The sequence below is a fragment of the Melanerpes formicivorus genome, unplaced genomic scaffold (assembly GCF_026170545.1).
Source record: "Melanerpes formicivorus ecotype bairdi unplaced genomic scaffold, bMelFor1.0.p_v2 SCAF_5, whole genome shotgun sequence".
Lineage (NCBI taxonomy): Eukaryota > Metazoa > Chordata > Aves > Piciformes > Picidae > Melanerpes > Melanerpes formicivorus.
Window position 1 is genome coordinate 13,491,607 of NW_027142357.1, and position 15,303 is coordinate 13,506,909.

Sequence of the window (15,303 nt, forward strand, 5' to 3'; positions counted from 1 at the left end):
TCCTATAAGACAGCATGTCTACTGCACAATATTCATCCCAACATGCCCTGTTAGAGGCAAACCACCAATAGACATCTGTCATTTTCCACATTCTACTCTTTGTTAACCTTTCTGATATTTATATATCTGATGACACCACTACTAGCAAATTGAAAATTTCAACTACTAGAACATTAGCTTCAGTGTTGTAATTGTAATTAGAGAGTCTACCTATTTTTAACTCAGAAACATATATTTTGAAAGACAGAGTATCCTAAAGCACCCCTACAATTGACCATCTTGCTTTGTAATCTTGTGTGAAACGTTGTATTTACTACTTGTATTAGACTCTCACAATCAGCCAACAATAATTTGAAACATAGCCAAAAATATGCACCCATGCAACAGCCTACAATTGAAGATTGCATTAAATAAATAAAAATACATTAATACAAGTCCACATACCACTTTCTCACTAGGACAGCTGAAAGGATGTCAGTCATTTGCTGACACTCTTACTACAAATTAATCATCTGATCAGAATTGCAATGTAATTTAAAAGCTGGCAGAAGTCCAAACCTCCTTGGTCTCAAATCCATACACAAGCAGAGCCACAACTGAAATGCCATCAAGCTTTGCTTTCTAAGAGCAGTGACAGAAGCCTCCCAGGACAGCCCATACGATTATGGGTACTTAGAGCGCAGGAAGGAAGTCTCGAGCACGCTGAAGGTCACACCAACCACCAAGCCTGCAGACAGACACCATTCGCAGCCAGAGCCTAGCGCTTTACTGCAATCTAAGCACATACACCGAACGGATAAAGCTCAGCACAGTATCTATCAACATTATCATCGCGAAGACAGCACTGTCTGCTGCAGCACAAGAAAGGCAAGCAAAATGTTTGTCTCCCTTCTGCTCAGGGTACGCCACACAGGACAGGACAGCCCCGCAGCCGGCCCAGGGCAGCGCCTCATGCTAAGCCCGCGCTTCCGCGCCAGCCAACCACACGAAGGCCGCCACACGCCCGCCGCGGCCCGGTGCGCCTCAGCAGCCTGCGCCAGGCATAGCGGGTGTCCCAGGAGAGTCTGCGTGGCGCCGCGCCTCAGTAGGGACTGGCCCCGAAGAAGAAAAGTCGCGGCCCCTAAATGGTTAAAGTGAGGGGCAGAGATGGGGCGCTCGCTAAATAACCCGAGGAGACAGAACCACCCCGATTCAGCGCACAGCTCCTCTTACCCGCCCCGCGCTTCCTCCGGCCCTCCTCCTTGCCACCGCCGCCCGAAGCAGACGGGCAGCAGCCCTGCATCTAATACAGCCTCGACTGAGGAAGGACCCCAATCGTATCCGCCCAGCTCCCGCCCAAGAACTACAGCCCCCAGCTCGCTGCGCGGCGCCAAGGGGCCACCCGCTCTAATGACATGCCCCACAATGCGCTGGGCCGCCTCCACCACCCCCTAACAGCTCCGTAGGGGTTGGGGGCGGGGCTGGCGGCTTGGCTCGGCGGCCGCGCCGGCCCTGACCCTGATCTCAAGCAGCGGGAGGTGGGAACAAGCGCTGCCTCCCTGCAAGGTTTCCTGGTCGTGCCTGGGTGGTCGGGGGTCTGGGTCAGCTGTGCCCTTAGCTTCGCTGCGGGCGAAGCCAGGCAGGCCGGGGAGTGGAGAACGACGGACGCTGAGCTCGGGAGTCGGCAGTAGGGATCGGTGCCGAAGCCGTCGCTCTGGCAGGGGCGCAGCTTTGCCCTTGCGGTCGCGGGGGGCAGAGGGAGGCGGGGACTCTGGTAACCGCCGTCTGGCGCGCAAGGAGGCGGCGGCACCGGGGAAGGCAAGGTACAAGTTTAACGGAGAAGTGAGGGATAGTCTGTGGGGCGTCGTTTTCTGCTATTCCGTTACCTGTGTCACGGACGCATCATTTAACTCGAGATACGTGTTTGAGAACCACTTCAAGCACTGAAGCAGGACCTGCAGCCCAGCGCCAGTAAAAGCATTGCATCGTGCTTTCGCGGTACCTGGGCTTCTCCCAGGTCACAGGCACGTTTTTCTGTTTATCTTCCCTCCGTTGCTCGCTGCATCCGAAGCTATAGTTAAGATGGAATGAACGTGTCGGTTCAGCTGTGCAACACTGTCACTAAAGTACGAAAGAACCAACTGCGGTACAGAAGGAAAAAAATGTGGAAACAGAAAAAAGTATGTAGGGACATGATGCAAAAGTGGGGAGATGTTAAACTACATAAGAAAAAAATCTTATGTTTGTAATGTTATTTGAACAAATGTGGATCATGGATGTTACTGTTGGCTGAATTTTTGAAAAAAATCTACGATGGTTTGATTTCCGTGTAGCATAGTTATTAAGGCATTATTCTTCAGATTGGCTTTTGTGGTATTATATTTTATGCAACAGAATAAATTATCTTGTATAACAGAACGAACTGTCTCCTTTCCAGGTAGGAGAAGGATGCTGTACCCGTTACAGTGCTGGCCAGAATCTTGAAGCACCTGCTGGGTTTTCTTTTTGTCCTACTCTGCCACAGACTTCCTTGGTGAAGTTGGGTAAGTCAAGTCCTGATCCTCTGAAGGTGCCCAATACCTTCTAAAAATCTTCTTTTGTCTGAGTTTTTAATCTTTAATAAGGAATTGCAGTATTTCTTTGAGCAGATTTTCAGGGTAGAAATATTAAGGATTGGGAGTGGCTTCAGATATATAGTAGTGGATAGGGTGATGGGAGCTTGATAAAACAGCATGCATAATTTAAACATGGCATACAGTCAAGCTCCTTGATAAATAATCAGCTCCTGATACAGTGCTTCACCCCTTTTAATTTTCAAGCAATAATTAGATGCTAATATGTAATGTTAACATCCTTAACTACCTTATAGTGCTGACTTAAGTCAGCCTAAGAAGACTTGCTTGTAGCTAAAGCAAATTAGCTAGTACCACTCTATGCTTTAGAAGCTTTGATATGCTTCTAAAGACTTAGACATATGCTTCTATAAAGTGATGTCTCTTTCCTCACTGGCTTTCAGATTGGCTCACCTGTGAGGGAGTTTGCTGATTCTGTAGCCTAAGTAAAATGAAAATTATCTGAGTTGGTTCTGCTCCGTTGGGTTATTTTGTTTGGGTTTGTTGGTGGGTTTGTTGTGGGTTTTTGTTGGTTTGGTTTTGTGGGGGTGAGTTGGTTGGTTGTTTTTTTTTCACTCTAATCTTTCACAATAATATTTCCCCTCTCAGTTGTGAAATGTACAGTGCACTTCTGGCTTGCTTTTTTTGTGAGCTAGTTAAGCTGCACACAGCTGTGCTCCTTTCAGACAGACAATTACTTCTTTTCCTACAAACCGCCAGAGGTTTATGAATGTGTTTCTTTTTACATTCTGCACTTAGTTAACTTGCAACTAAATTGCTTGTTCAAAAGTGGTAATGGGATCTCTAAACCCATGAATCAAAAAAGAAAACTTGAGTTGGAATGTATATTGCATATCCTCAGAATAGACTTAGAAATCCACATGCTGTTTAAAGGCTGAACAGAAGCAGACTTTCCCAGAGCTGTAGTTTGGGGGTTTCTTTTTGTGTATGTGAGTTCAGAGGAATGCCTCACATTTGCGAGCAAAGAGACTTCTATTTATCACAGGTTTATGTATAATCTTACATTTCTACTTTACTTTCTCTAGGATAAATGGGTGTATGTGGCTTTTTCTTTGATCGAAAGTGGATCCATGTCTTGTTTGGTAAGTTTGTATTTGAAAGTTGTACCTTGTTATTCAGTCATACCTTCTGATGAAACCTGTTTCTTGATTTCCACAGTACTGACATGTTTAAACTTTGCTGTATCAACTTTCAGTGAAAGAGGCTGTTTAGTATCCCTTCTCTTGCCACGTACATGTTCTGTTCTGTTTTTTTAACCTCTTGCTTCACTGACTTGTATCAGAAAATTTTCTGAACTCCTGCTTATAGGGGCTACTTTTGATGTTTTCCCACTGCCACGTGTAATAAATTGCTGCAATGTCACTGACATTCACTGGTTTCTGTTGTCAAGGACTGTTCCTGCATTCTACGTACACCAGTTGAAGCAATTGGACCAGAAGAACTATCTCAGAGTAGCATCCATGAACGTCTGGTAAGAATAGAATAGAAACATTATCTGGCAGTGTAAAACACAAAGCTGATACATATCCATCAGAGAGTACTTCTTAAAATGTTAACAGCAAAAATAACCACAGCACTTAGAGGCTTCCAGTTTGGAAATTAGACTATAGGTAACTGTTACTTTTAATTGCATACCATTTTTTAAACACACACACACACAAAATCAGTAACTCATAGAAGTAATTTGCAGTGCAATGGTAAAAGCACTAGCTTGAGTACTTAACACGAGTACTTAATCTTAGCATTCTAATTAATTATATTGCTGTGTTAATTTTAAACCTGTAAATTCTTAAAACATATAAATATTTTTAAATTAGTATTTTTGATAACTGTTTTTTCTCACTGTTAGGCTGATTCTGATCTAGCCTGGATTCCCCCATCTACAGGAAAGAATGAAATTGTATTGTGCACTTCTGATGTCTCTCACTATGAACTCCAGCTGGAAATAGGTAAAACCTAAGTCTACCTTAAAATATTTCTTGTTTCTGCAGATGCATGCTCTCAATAGGTTATTGCTAGCTGCAGTAAATATTGAGTTTGGAAAATGTATTTTCAGCTGACTAGAATTATTCTTATGCTAGTTGAGAAATGTGCAGAACATTGTTCATATTTCACTAATCACTTACTTGAATGGATAAGACAAATGTGGTATGGTGCAATAAATACATTAAGTAACATCACTTCTTGTCACTTAGCCACCTGAATTGGTTGTTCTAAGGATGGCTGTACTGAATTCTACTTTGTATGCCTCTGTGTGTGTGTTAATATGCTTGTTAAAAGTGTTGTTTGTTTATATGTATAATTGATAAGGGCAAATGTTTAAACCTTTTTAGTTGTTCTGAAATTAGCAGAGCTATTCTTTAGATAATTTACTGTATTTTGCTGCAACTATTTAAGTTCTTGACATTGTTAAGAAACATACTGGTATCAACTGCAATTTTAAATCTGTAAAATTATCTCTGTAAAAGAAAAAAATAATAATTGGTAATGTTAATGGTGTCAGGAAGGAAGTTCAACAACTTGACTTCGGTCTACCTTGCACGGCATATACCTACAGGCATGCAAGTTGCTGTAAGGATCACAGACCTAGAAGATTGCTCGGAAGAGCATCTGAAAGCTTTGCAGGTAAAGAAACAACAGTTATGCACAAGATGGTGATGAATACATATGAGGTTACTAAATAGAGGTAGCTTTTGTCTGTGTAGTGAGTCATTTCATTCACGATTTTCCTCCAAAGGAGTAGAATGCAAATAAAAGGCACGTGTAAATTTGAGAGTTGCTTTCTGAAGAAAATAGCTGACAAGTGTTTTAGAGATACTTCTGTAATTTTTTTGTGGAAACTTGTTCTGTACTCTGTATTAAACACCAAAACAATGGACTTTGATCAATTTAGATTTGCTTTCGACAAATGTAATTATAGACATGTAACTTGTAACTTTGTATAAATACAGAGAGAACAGTTCTTTCTACTGATTACTGACTTTTATTAAAACTGTTGTCTTGTGGTTAACATATCCACTTTAATTTCATTCCATAGAATGAGGTGGTTTTATCCCACTTTTTCCAGCATCCCAACATAATGACACTTTGGACAGTGTTTACAGCTGGTAGTTGGCTTTGGGTCATCTCTCCATTCATGGCTTACGGTAAGAACTGGTAACTGCACTTTGGGAGTAGGGAAAAAGTGTTGATACAATTTGGGCCACATGGTCCATTAGAGGTTTTATTGTAGGCATCTCCTGTCTTGTAGAAAAAACAAACCTTCTTAAGTTGTTTGTTGAGAGAAGCTTTCTGTACATAAGCTTCCTCCGCAGTGAAGAATTGTATTCAAACTGCATTAAATTGTGCTTTGTCCTAACACCCACCAAGCAAGGAATGGTAACTGGGGGATGAACTTGACTTTATACAGCTTTAAGTTCACCAACAGGTGAATACAGGTTTGGCATACCTTTTCAGTTAACAGAAGCATAACTTGACTACGATTTTTTGCCTAATGGATGTTACCAGTTCCATCCATGTAACTGTTCTTGATGTACCATGGTCAATATAAAGATGAGAGCACTGCTCTTGAGGAAGGTATACAATGAAGCAAGCATAGGCAAGTAATTTAACAAGACCTATTAGGCTTAGCAATTTATTTTTCCACTTTCAGGTTCAGCTAGACACCTGCTGAAGACTTACTTTCCTGAAGGAATGAGTGAAGCTTTGATAGGGAACATTCTGTTTGGTGCAATCAGAGGATTAAATTACATGCACCAGAATGGCTATGTTCACAGGTAAGAATCAGATTACAGCATCCAGTTTAAGCATTTAGTTTTACTTCAAAACTAATTTTCAGCTTAAGTGTTATCTCTTCCCTGTTTCTATGTACTTTATATCAGACAGTGCACATGTATTGTTCTTCAGTAATACAGCAGAACCAAGTCTGCAGAAGCTTAACAAAACCAGCATTGATACATTATTTAAAGCCAGTTGTTACAGGGATTACACATCTGGCTTTGTCTCATTGAAGCAGAAGAGAATCAGGTGTACAAAGGGTTTCCTTATTTTACCTGCTTTGGAGGGAAGGAAGGCCCTTCCCCAGTTTCTGGAATTTTTTTTTTCTTGATGGTCATCCCTCCTCTCTCTTGGGCCTGTATTAAAAAGTCAACCCACAGTAAGTGAAGAACATGAAAACCTGCTAAATAGAACTGCACACTAACATCTTGCTATGTTAATGAAATACAGAAGTCTTTCTAGTCTAGTGGTTCTTTGGGTAATTTTTGTAACTAAAATTTACCACTTTATGTTACAGGAATATTAAAGCTAGCCACATTCTGATTTCAGGGGATGGGCTGGTTTCTCTCTCTGGCTTAAACAACCTCTACAGTTTAGTTAACAATGGACAAAAATCAAAGGTGGTATATGATTTCCCCCAGTTCAGTACATCTGTGCTTCCTTGGCTGAGTCCTGAACTACTGAGACAGGTTAGTGCAAATTACACTTCATTTTTCCTATTCAAAGTTAAGTATTCAACTTCTAACTTAAAGGTATTTGTAGAAGCAATGGACGCTATTGAACTGCAACTTCTAAGACGACATAGATGTACTGAATTTGTAAAACTGGTTTTACAGCTGTTAGTGAAGTGGTGCTGTACTAAACCTCTTTACCTGACCTTCCTGGAAACTACTGCAGATTCTAAAACTTCTCTTTAGTACAAACATCAGATTTCTGCACAAAGCCTGAGGTTTCACAAATTAATTGCTTCAATCTCATCTAGATTACAGGGTATTAGAATCTTGCCTTGAAGCAAATGCTTGTATTTTCGTCAGCACTGCTCAATGGCATCAGTGATCCAGTAGAGTTTGCTTTTTCTCACAGGATTTGTCTGGGTATAACATGAAGTCTGACATCTATAGTGTGGGAATTACAGCATGTGAATTAGCCAATGGACATGTTCCATTTCAAGATATGCCTCGCACTCAGGTATGATGCTAAACTCTTTAACACACTCTGTGCTTTTTTGTTTTACATGGATAAACCAATGCTATTACTGCTGAAATCTAGACCAAATTTTCCTTCCATTCCTGGAGTTTCACAGATTAGCCTGAAAGGTCTGGATAGCTGTTGAGCTCTTATACTGCTATTCCTTTCTACTAGATGCTGCTGCAAAAGCTGAAAGGTCCCACATATTGTCCTTGGGATATAAATACTTTTTCCCATGGGGAATCCAGAATGAAGAATTCCCAATCAGGTGTTGATTCTGGAATTGGTGAGAGCATGACACGAACAATGACCAGTGAAAGGCTACAAATTCCATTTTCCAAAACATTTTCACCTGCTTTCCACAACTTGGTAGAACTGTGCTTGCAGCAGGACCCTGAGAAAAGGTAACCTGGTCAAAACTAATTTTCTGTTGCTTCAATCTAAGACCAAGTGTTGTCCACAATTTAGGTTACAGTAATTACTTGAACACTGTTAAATACAGTATCTCAGACCAGATGTACGATGCAAAACACTACACTTATCTTTGAGTTTATAATGTAACAATTATCTTGTCTGTTAAAGGAACCATACTTTTAAAGTTGTCTGACGCTTGATTTTTTTGTAATATGAATATACTTTGTAACAAGTAACATTAATTTTTAAATGCGCACTTTGTGAAAGGAAAAAAACCAAACCAAACCCGCAAAAATCTGAAGAATATTTTTTTTCAGTATTATGTCTCTTCTGAATAAGGAATTAAATTCCTTGTTAAGCAGAAAAGTGGAAAAAAGCACTTTAAAAATAATTTGTAGGGAAGATGCTACTAAATAAGTCTGAGTCATAGAACTGGGAAGTCTATGCTGCTTTTCTCATGCCTCACATCCGTGGATGAAATACCACAGAGTTTGAATTGATTTGTCAGTCTGGCCCATTTTCCAAGAGCAGTATTTTGCTATCTAAAGCATAATTATATTGTTCATTTTGTGATACAGGCCATCAGCGAGCAGTTTGCTTTCGCATACTTTCTTCAAAGAGGTGAGTTTATTATATTTTGTTAAATGACACAACTATAAATAAGCTACAAAATATTAGAGTTGGATTACAAAATAATTAAGTTAAACAGCAGGATTGGTTTGTTTTTTGTAACAAAATGGTATTGATAGAGTATAGCAATCATAACAGTAACCCATTTCCACTTTGATAAAGTTAGTTTAACTTAAGTCAGCATAAGAATAATGGTTTAAAATACCACTTTCAAGCAGAATAACTGTATAGCTGATGTAATTAGTCTTGAAGGACTATTCTAAAGCCTTTATCAGGTTATTTTCAATATTGTTAACATGCAAGAACATGGCTCTGATTTCACATGCTTTTAATAAAGTCAAATGCAAAGTTATGGGGCCTTTAGTGCAGTCCTGTTTTAACTTTTTTTCTTTCTAGATAAAAGAACAAACACAGAATTCTCTACTGTCTCTCTTACCACCTATTCAAAATAACAGATCTGAGTTTTTGCCACTGCCCTCAACTGTAGCTGGGACCGAAATTGGACAGATTACTGCAAATCACAATGATACAGATTGGGAATTCTAAATAAATAGGGGGGAAAAAAAATCATACCTCTCCTGTGCTTCAAAGAAAGAAAATGTGAGTTGTATTTGCTGCTTTAGTTTGTATGGTTGAAATACAATTAGACAAAGTATACTTGAAAATGCCTTTGAAGTGGCCATATTTCATTAACTACTTTATCTGTTGGCATCACAAAGTGCAGCGTGCCTCACTTTGTGACAATAGGGAAACTATATAGAGAATGGTTGAATGCTTATCTCCCTCTTTCAAAATATTTAACAGGAGTGTTTCTGCTGTAATCTCAGTCTATACTGTATTTTGAGCTTATATATGCAGTCCATGTGACTTTCTGTTTGTGACCTTACTTAAATGATCTTATTTGTTTTTTCATTATCATACAGATTATTTTAGTAAGAAGAAATCTTCCAAGTTTAATTTGAAACTGCATGAATTAGCTTCTTGTGCAAATAAATATTTTTCTCTTTTCATACATCCCAAAAGGTATTTTTCGCACTTAACACCCTGTCATACTTGCCAAAAGTTAGCTATGCATAATTTTTCATGCAGTTTTAATACTGTGTGTTTCCCAAAGTTACACTACTTGAAAATGTGATTTGTGCTCTTACATTTGTCATCAGTCTTAGTACAAATTTGTGCTTTTGCCATCTCCATTTTCTTGTTGTGGCATTTTAAGCAATTAACCTGAAGAGCTATGCAAAGTCTCAAGTTACAACAGGTACGGGTTAATTTCAAAGAATTGTATTAAATAATCTGAAGTTACTGTACATATTTCCACTGTATTCCTATTCACCACCAGAACCTACCAGAGCCTAATACTATTTTCTTAAAAGAACAGGCAATGTGCTTCAAGCTTCACTGGTACTGCTGCTGGCAAACAAGCCTCTTCTTCAAGCCATAGTTAAATGGATAGTTTCAGACATAAAACAAGCATAATAAACCCTCTAGGATCATCCTAGTGAATACTTCTTTTCCAAGTCCCATGAAAAACTGCCTTTCTTCTCTCCTCAATTTAGTAAGTTCTCATCTCTCATAATGTACCAGGCAACTCAAGATGAACAAAAGCAGCTTTTAAAATAAGCTGCATATTTTTAATCCTGTTTTAGAAAAAGTTATGTCCTAAAGTCACTAGTACTTTACTGACATAAGTTCTGACTGTAGTAAAAGTATGCAAATAGGCGTCACACAGAAACATGTTAAATTTTCAACCTAAATGGTATTTCACATTAGGTCTTCCATAGCTGAGCCAGCCTGCAACCAGCCTTGAGAATGTTAGTTTTGCCAGCAGCTTTACTACAAAGCTTAAATGGTCAAAACACAAGCCTGAGGCAGACTCATGTGGGCATTTAGAATTTTAGGTATTAACAAAAAAAACTGGTATTACTCATTATACTGTGAAGAGAGCTCTATATTTCAAAACCTAATACTTGAAACTTAAAAACATTTCAATATGTGTACCCTGTCTCCACTTATTTCTTTAATTCTTGTACTTCTGTTTTCACTGTGGTTGAGTCATACTAACAGCTTCTTGTAACTGCACGAAGGTTTTGTATTTGTCAGTCATTAGGTAAGCAAATAGTTGTCTAAATTAGAAAATTTCTCTGGTCATAAAAATACTACTAACTTACATGCTGTAATGGAAAACACTATTTTCATGTGAACCCCATGTTCTTAATTCTTAACCACTACAAATGTTTACTGTTTTCAAAATAAATGCATTATATAGCATCTACAAGTAGCTTTTGGCTAACCGTACATGTAAAAACAAGCCCAAAAAGTGAGAATAGAGCTGAAGTTGTACATACTTTAATTAGAGACTCTCTGAATAAACATTAGTATTTTATTTTAAAAAGAAAACAACTGCAGAAAATTTCAGGCAGCTGAACTGCCAGTATTTGCAAGCTTCTCTTGAAACAACAGTGCCCTGCATACTTCATGAAAATGAACTTGCATATTAATAGTAGTATAAACTGATTTAAACAACCATGTGTTACAGTGAAGTTACTTTACTGATGTCTTTTCCTGTGGAAAAATTAAAATTATTTCTAAACACCAGTCCATCTTCTGTACTGACATAACTTTTTAAAAATTTAAATAAAGTTTTGTATGTTAAAATGCTTCTAAGTCTTTTTTTCAAACAAAAGCAATTAAGAGGCAGTGTGACTTGTAATAATTCTTAACCAGAAATACTTGAAACTAGTCCCTGGATGATTATCTTTGCTGAAATGTTTGCTACAGTTTTGCTTACTAAAGGTGCTACTTTCTATTAAGGAATAATTAAAAATAAGAAATAAGTGTTTAAAACAAAACAACACAACTCAATAACCATTACTGTTAAAGAGGTTTCAGCTACTGGTCACTGAAAAGTTCTTAGAAACAACTATGTTCTAATAAAAATCTGAAGTTTTTGCATACAGGTACTATTTATTTGAGGCTCATGATATGCATTGCCAAGATTGAAGTTGCAGAGGCTTTCTATTCCAAGGAGACATAGCTCTAAGCACAGTAATTTTTCTTTTTTCTTTTTTTTTTTAGAGCACTTGGTTCTTCACTTTCACCCATACCACTGGTGTGTGTTATCAGTATATGGCCTAGAACACTAGAACTGAACCTGGACTTGAAATTTTCACGTACCATTTAGGCTCAATGTGAGGTATTTTCAAAGGAGTTTATAAAACTTTTATAAGCTTACAAAATCTCATGGCCATTGAAACAGAAATGTTTACTTGATTACTGTTGACAATAGGGCTTGTTTTTTTCTGTCACCCTTTGTGCTAGCATTTAACACTACATAATGAAATAGGTGTAACAACAGAATACTACTACTAAACATCTTAAATATATGCACAAGGCTATTGAGCTCCTTACTGTCTTGCTCTGATACCAAAAGCAGATTATGAATGCATGAACAAACACATGAAAAATGTGTGATGTACTCAGAATCAATTTGATCTGCTATATGAACTACTAACATTAAAAAGTCTCAATGTAATAAATACTCACTGAAGAGATAATTTCTTCCACTTGATGCTATTAAGGAACAAAAGTAAACATTAAACATGTTAGTTGCCTCTCTTTTTCCCCTACTTCCTCCTTTTCTTCAACTGCTATAAAGCATTTTTTAGCCTAATGGATAGGTAAAATCATGTTCTGACTGTCTCTGACATGAGATACCTAACCAGGTGACTTACAGATCCTGCCTTTAATGCTAGTAAGTAGCTTTGCTGAAGTATATTAGGTTGTCTAATTAATGTCTCTAAAACTACTAAGCCAGCTGTAAGGACTTGTCCTGATGATTATTATCTATGTCCCGTATGAATGAGGAAAAACTGCTAAAATTCAGGGATACTACACACAACATCCAGTGAGACAGACTTCAATAGCCTTTGACTAAGCACCACACTGTAAGTTATTTGACACACCAAACCAGTAAAGGCTTAAGACTTTAAAGAAGAAAGCACTGAAAATTTCAGGTGGTCTACTACTAACCAGCTATCAGAACAGCATTTGGTATTCAACACAAACCTATCCAGAAACTTGAGACATGATGAGGGAAAGAATATTGGGTTTAAACGTGTTCTTGTGGAAAACTTCATCACTCCCGCCTGTAAACAACTGATTCTACTCCATAAATTTGTTACGTAAATGTATGTTACTTATCCAAAAGTCCTATGAAATTCCTGAAAAATGCCAGAGAAGTCCATATGAAAGTATCTGCAATTGACTGGTGGTTTTATTTTTAGGCATGATTAAAAAACATGCATTACTATGGGATTTACCTACAAATCTGGATTCATGGAATCAAGATTTGGCCTATCATGCAATCCACCTGTGATAGAGGAGACCACTAATACAAGCTGAAACCTGGCCTACCAAACAGTTTTAACAGGGCTTCAGAAGTTTAGGTTATGGCAAAACATATTGGCACACTCTTCATAAATTAATAATCGAAGGAATATTACATAAAATAGTTACAGTGTCACAGTATTAGTGATTGGAAAGGACCATCAGAGATCATCAATGTCCTGCCAAAGCAGGATTACCTAGGGTAGTCTGCACAGGAATGCATCCAGGTGGGTTTTGAAAGTCTGCAGAGAAGGAGACTCCACAATCTCACTAGGCAGCCTGTTCTAGTGCTCCATCACCCTCACTCTAAAGAAGTTTCTCATGCTGAGGTGAAATCTTCCTAGAAAAAAACTCCGGACCTTCATAGTGGCTGCTTTTTTCACTGTAGCAGTAACACTGTAGTTGATCAACCTCAAGAGAAAAAAATCACTTGAAAACATTTCAATTTTTTTAACTACTACAGATGTTGTCTTTTCCCACACTTCTTTTTTTCTTTTTCCCTAAAATGCAAGACATTCTCATTATTCTGTTAACAAAACACATTTTCCACTAAGATAATTTTTTTTTTCTTGCAACGTTCTGGTACCTTTGCCTAATCGACTAGTCTATCCCATCAGTTAGTTACAATTCAGATTAAGATTACAGCATGCAACACCTGATTTTGTAAATTACCAAAGCCTGAAAAGCTATAGAACACTGGTTCCACTGAGAACATATACAATCTTGGTTAACACATTGAAGTGAAAGATGCAATACAGATATTGTAAGCACACTATCATAGAAACATAGAATAATCAAACGTTTTGGGTTGGAAGGGACCTCCAAAGGTCATCTAGTCCAACCCCCAAGCAGTGATCAGGTACATCCTCCACTAGAGCAGGTTGTTCAGAGCCTTGTTGAGCCTGACCTTGAGTAACTCCAGGAATGGAGCCTCTACCTCCCTGGGCAATCTGCCCATGGGAAAAGAATTTGTTGCTAACATCCAATTTAAATCTACTCTTCTCTAATTTCAAACCATTGCCTTGTGTCCTGTTATTACAGGCCTTTGTAAACAGTCCCTCTCCAGCCTTGCAGGCCCCCTTTCAGCTTCTGGGAGGCCAATACTAGGTCTCTTTGAACCGTCTTTTCTCCAGGCTGAAGATTCCCAGCTCCCTCAGCCTGTCTTTGTGGCAGAGGTGGTCCAGCCTCCTGACCATTTTTCATGGTCCTCCCCTGGACCTGCTCCATCAGGTCCATTTCCTTCATTTGTTGAGGGCTCCAGAGCTGGATGCAGTACTCCTTGTGAGGCCTTACCAGAGCAAAGTGCCAGAATTACCTTTCTTGATCCACTGGACACACTTCTTTTGATGCAGCCTAGGATGCGATTGGCCCTCTGGGCTGCAAGTGCACACTGTTGGCTCATGTCCAGCTTCTCATCATCATAGCTACTACTTCAATTACTTAATTTATTCTACTTTTTCGTTGTTGTTGTTTTCTCATCACAGCCTGGGAACATTATTATCCCAAGTGAGATTCAAAGTAAGATTTTCCTTGCCCTCTCACTTTTCTCTGGAAGGATATTCTGGATTCACATGTATTTTGGGATGTCACAATTCCTTGTAATAATTATTGATGTATTTCACAGAATTCACCCTTTTCTTAGGATTGATTTCCATTTGCTGTGCCTGAATGTTTTGATTCTCAGATTTCAAGGTGGTAGTATCAAGAGCTGATGCAATGTAAGAATTTGCAAACTAGAGGTTTTAGTTGACGTACGAGTATGGGAAACCAGTGTAGGGTCAGAATACAGTGGGTGATGTGCTCCTGAAGTTCTCCTACATCATGTAATTTTTTCTTAATTTTATCAGTAGGAAAGAATATTCAGATTTCACATTACATGGCAGTGTATGCATGCCCAAACGTATTGGCTCTAAAATACTTTAGATAGAACATACTGCCCTCTATTTTTACTCATCGTGATATATCTCCTAACTTACTAATCAGGTTTATTCTATTAAGAAGATGTAACATACTAGCACGTAAGGATAGGAAATACATTACGAACAGATTTTACAGGATTCCTAGGCATCCTTCTGCTCAACTTCCTCCTGCTGCAGGTGGAGGGACTGCCACGCCGGCTCTCCGGGGCACAGGATCGCAGAGCGGGGAGCACCAGGACTCGGAGGAGAAGCGGGAGGCCCCACACCCTCCGGCGAGCCTGACATGGCGAACCCCAACGGCCTTCCCGCGCTCCGCGCGCGGGGCGCCTCCTGCCGGCGTGACGGGCAACGGCTCCAGGCAGAGCTGGAGGGCCCCC

At 39.1% G+C, this 15,303-nt stretch overlaps 2 protein-coding genes and 1 long non-coding RNA gene across 7 annotated transcripts in view; 1 reads left to right on the forward strand and 2 right to left on the reverse strand.

Annotated features, from left to right (window-relative positions):
- The window catches only part of TRAK2 (trafficking kinesin protein 2), a 28,849-nt gene extending 27,492 nt beyond the window's left edge, over positions 1–1,357 (reverse strand). The window contains exon 1 of one of the 2 annotated variants that reach the window (XM_068138299.1): positions 1,213–1,357. The gene's annotated coding sequence lies outside the window, so the exon portion shown is untranslated. The remainder of the gene's footprint in view (positions 1–1,212) is intronic. The other variant, XM_068138300.1, reaches the window with a different exon arrangement.
- A 101-nt stretch (positions 1,358–1,458) lies between these two features.
- On the forward strand, positions 1,459–12,524 carry STRADB (STE20 related adaptor beta). Of its 4 annotated transcripts, XR_010987345.1 has the most exons (14): positions 1,459–1,802; positions 2,417–2,522; positions 3,638–3,694; positions 4,003–4,083; positions 4,462–4,561; positions 5,116–5,237; positions 5,650–5,758; positions 6,265–6,388; positions 6,907–7,078; positions 7,473–7,577; positions 7,752–7,981; positions 8,570–8,612; positions 9,018–9,221; positions 11,697–12,524. XR_010987345.1 is itself a non-coding variant. In XM_068138303.1 (13 exons), exons 3-13 carry the CDS (start codon positions 3,683–3,685, stop codon positions 9,165–9,167), a joined length of 1,248 nt encoding a protein of 415 aa, XP_067994404.1. In that variant the 5' UTR covers positions 1,459–1,802; positions 2,417–2,522; positions 3,638–3,682; the 3' UTR covers positions 9,168–12,524. The 4 variants fall into 4 exon arrangements, 3 of the variants coding, with proteins under 3 accessions (XP_067994404.1, XP_067994407.1, XP_067994406.1); XM_068138303.1 differs by having other exon boundaries at positions 9,018–12,524; XM_068138306.1 differs by having other exon boundaries at positions 5,170–5,237; positions 9,018–12,524.
- Positions 5,585–15,222, reverse strand: LOC137441199 (uncharacterized). The gene is made up of 3 exons (XR_010987346.1): positions 15,052–15,222; positions 6,665–6,745; positions 5,585–5,855 (listed from the first exon to the last, which is right to left on the reverse strand). It is a non-coding gene; the product is annotated as an uncharacterized lncRNA (long non-coding RNA).
- Between the last annotated feature and the right edge of the window lie 81 nt (positions 15,223–15,303).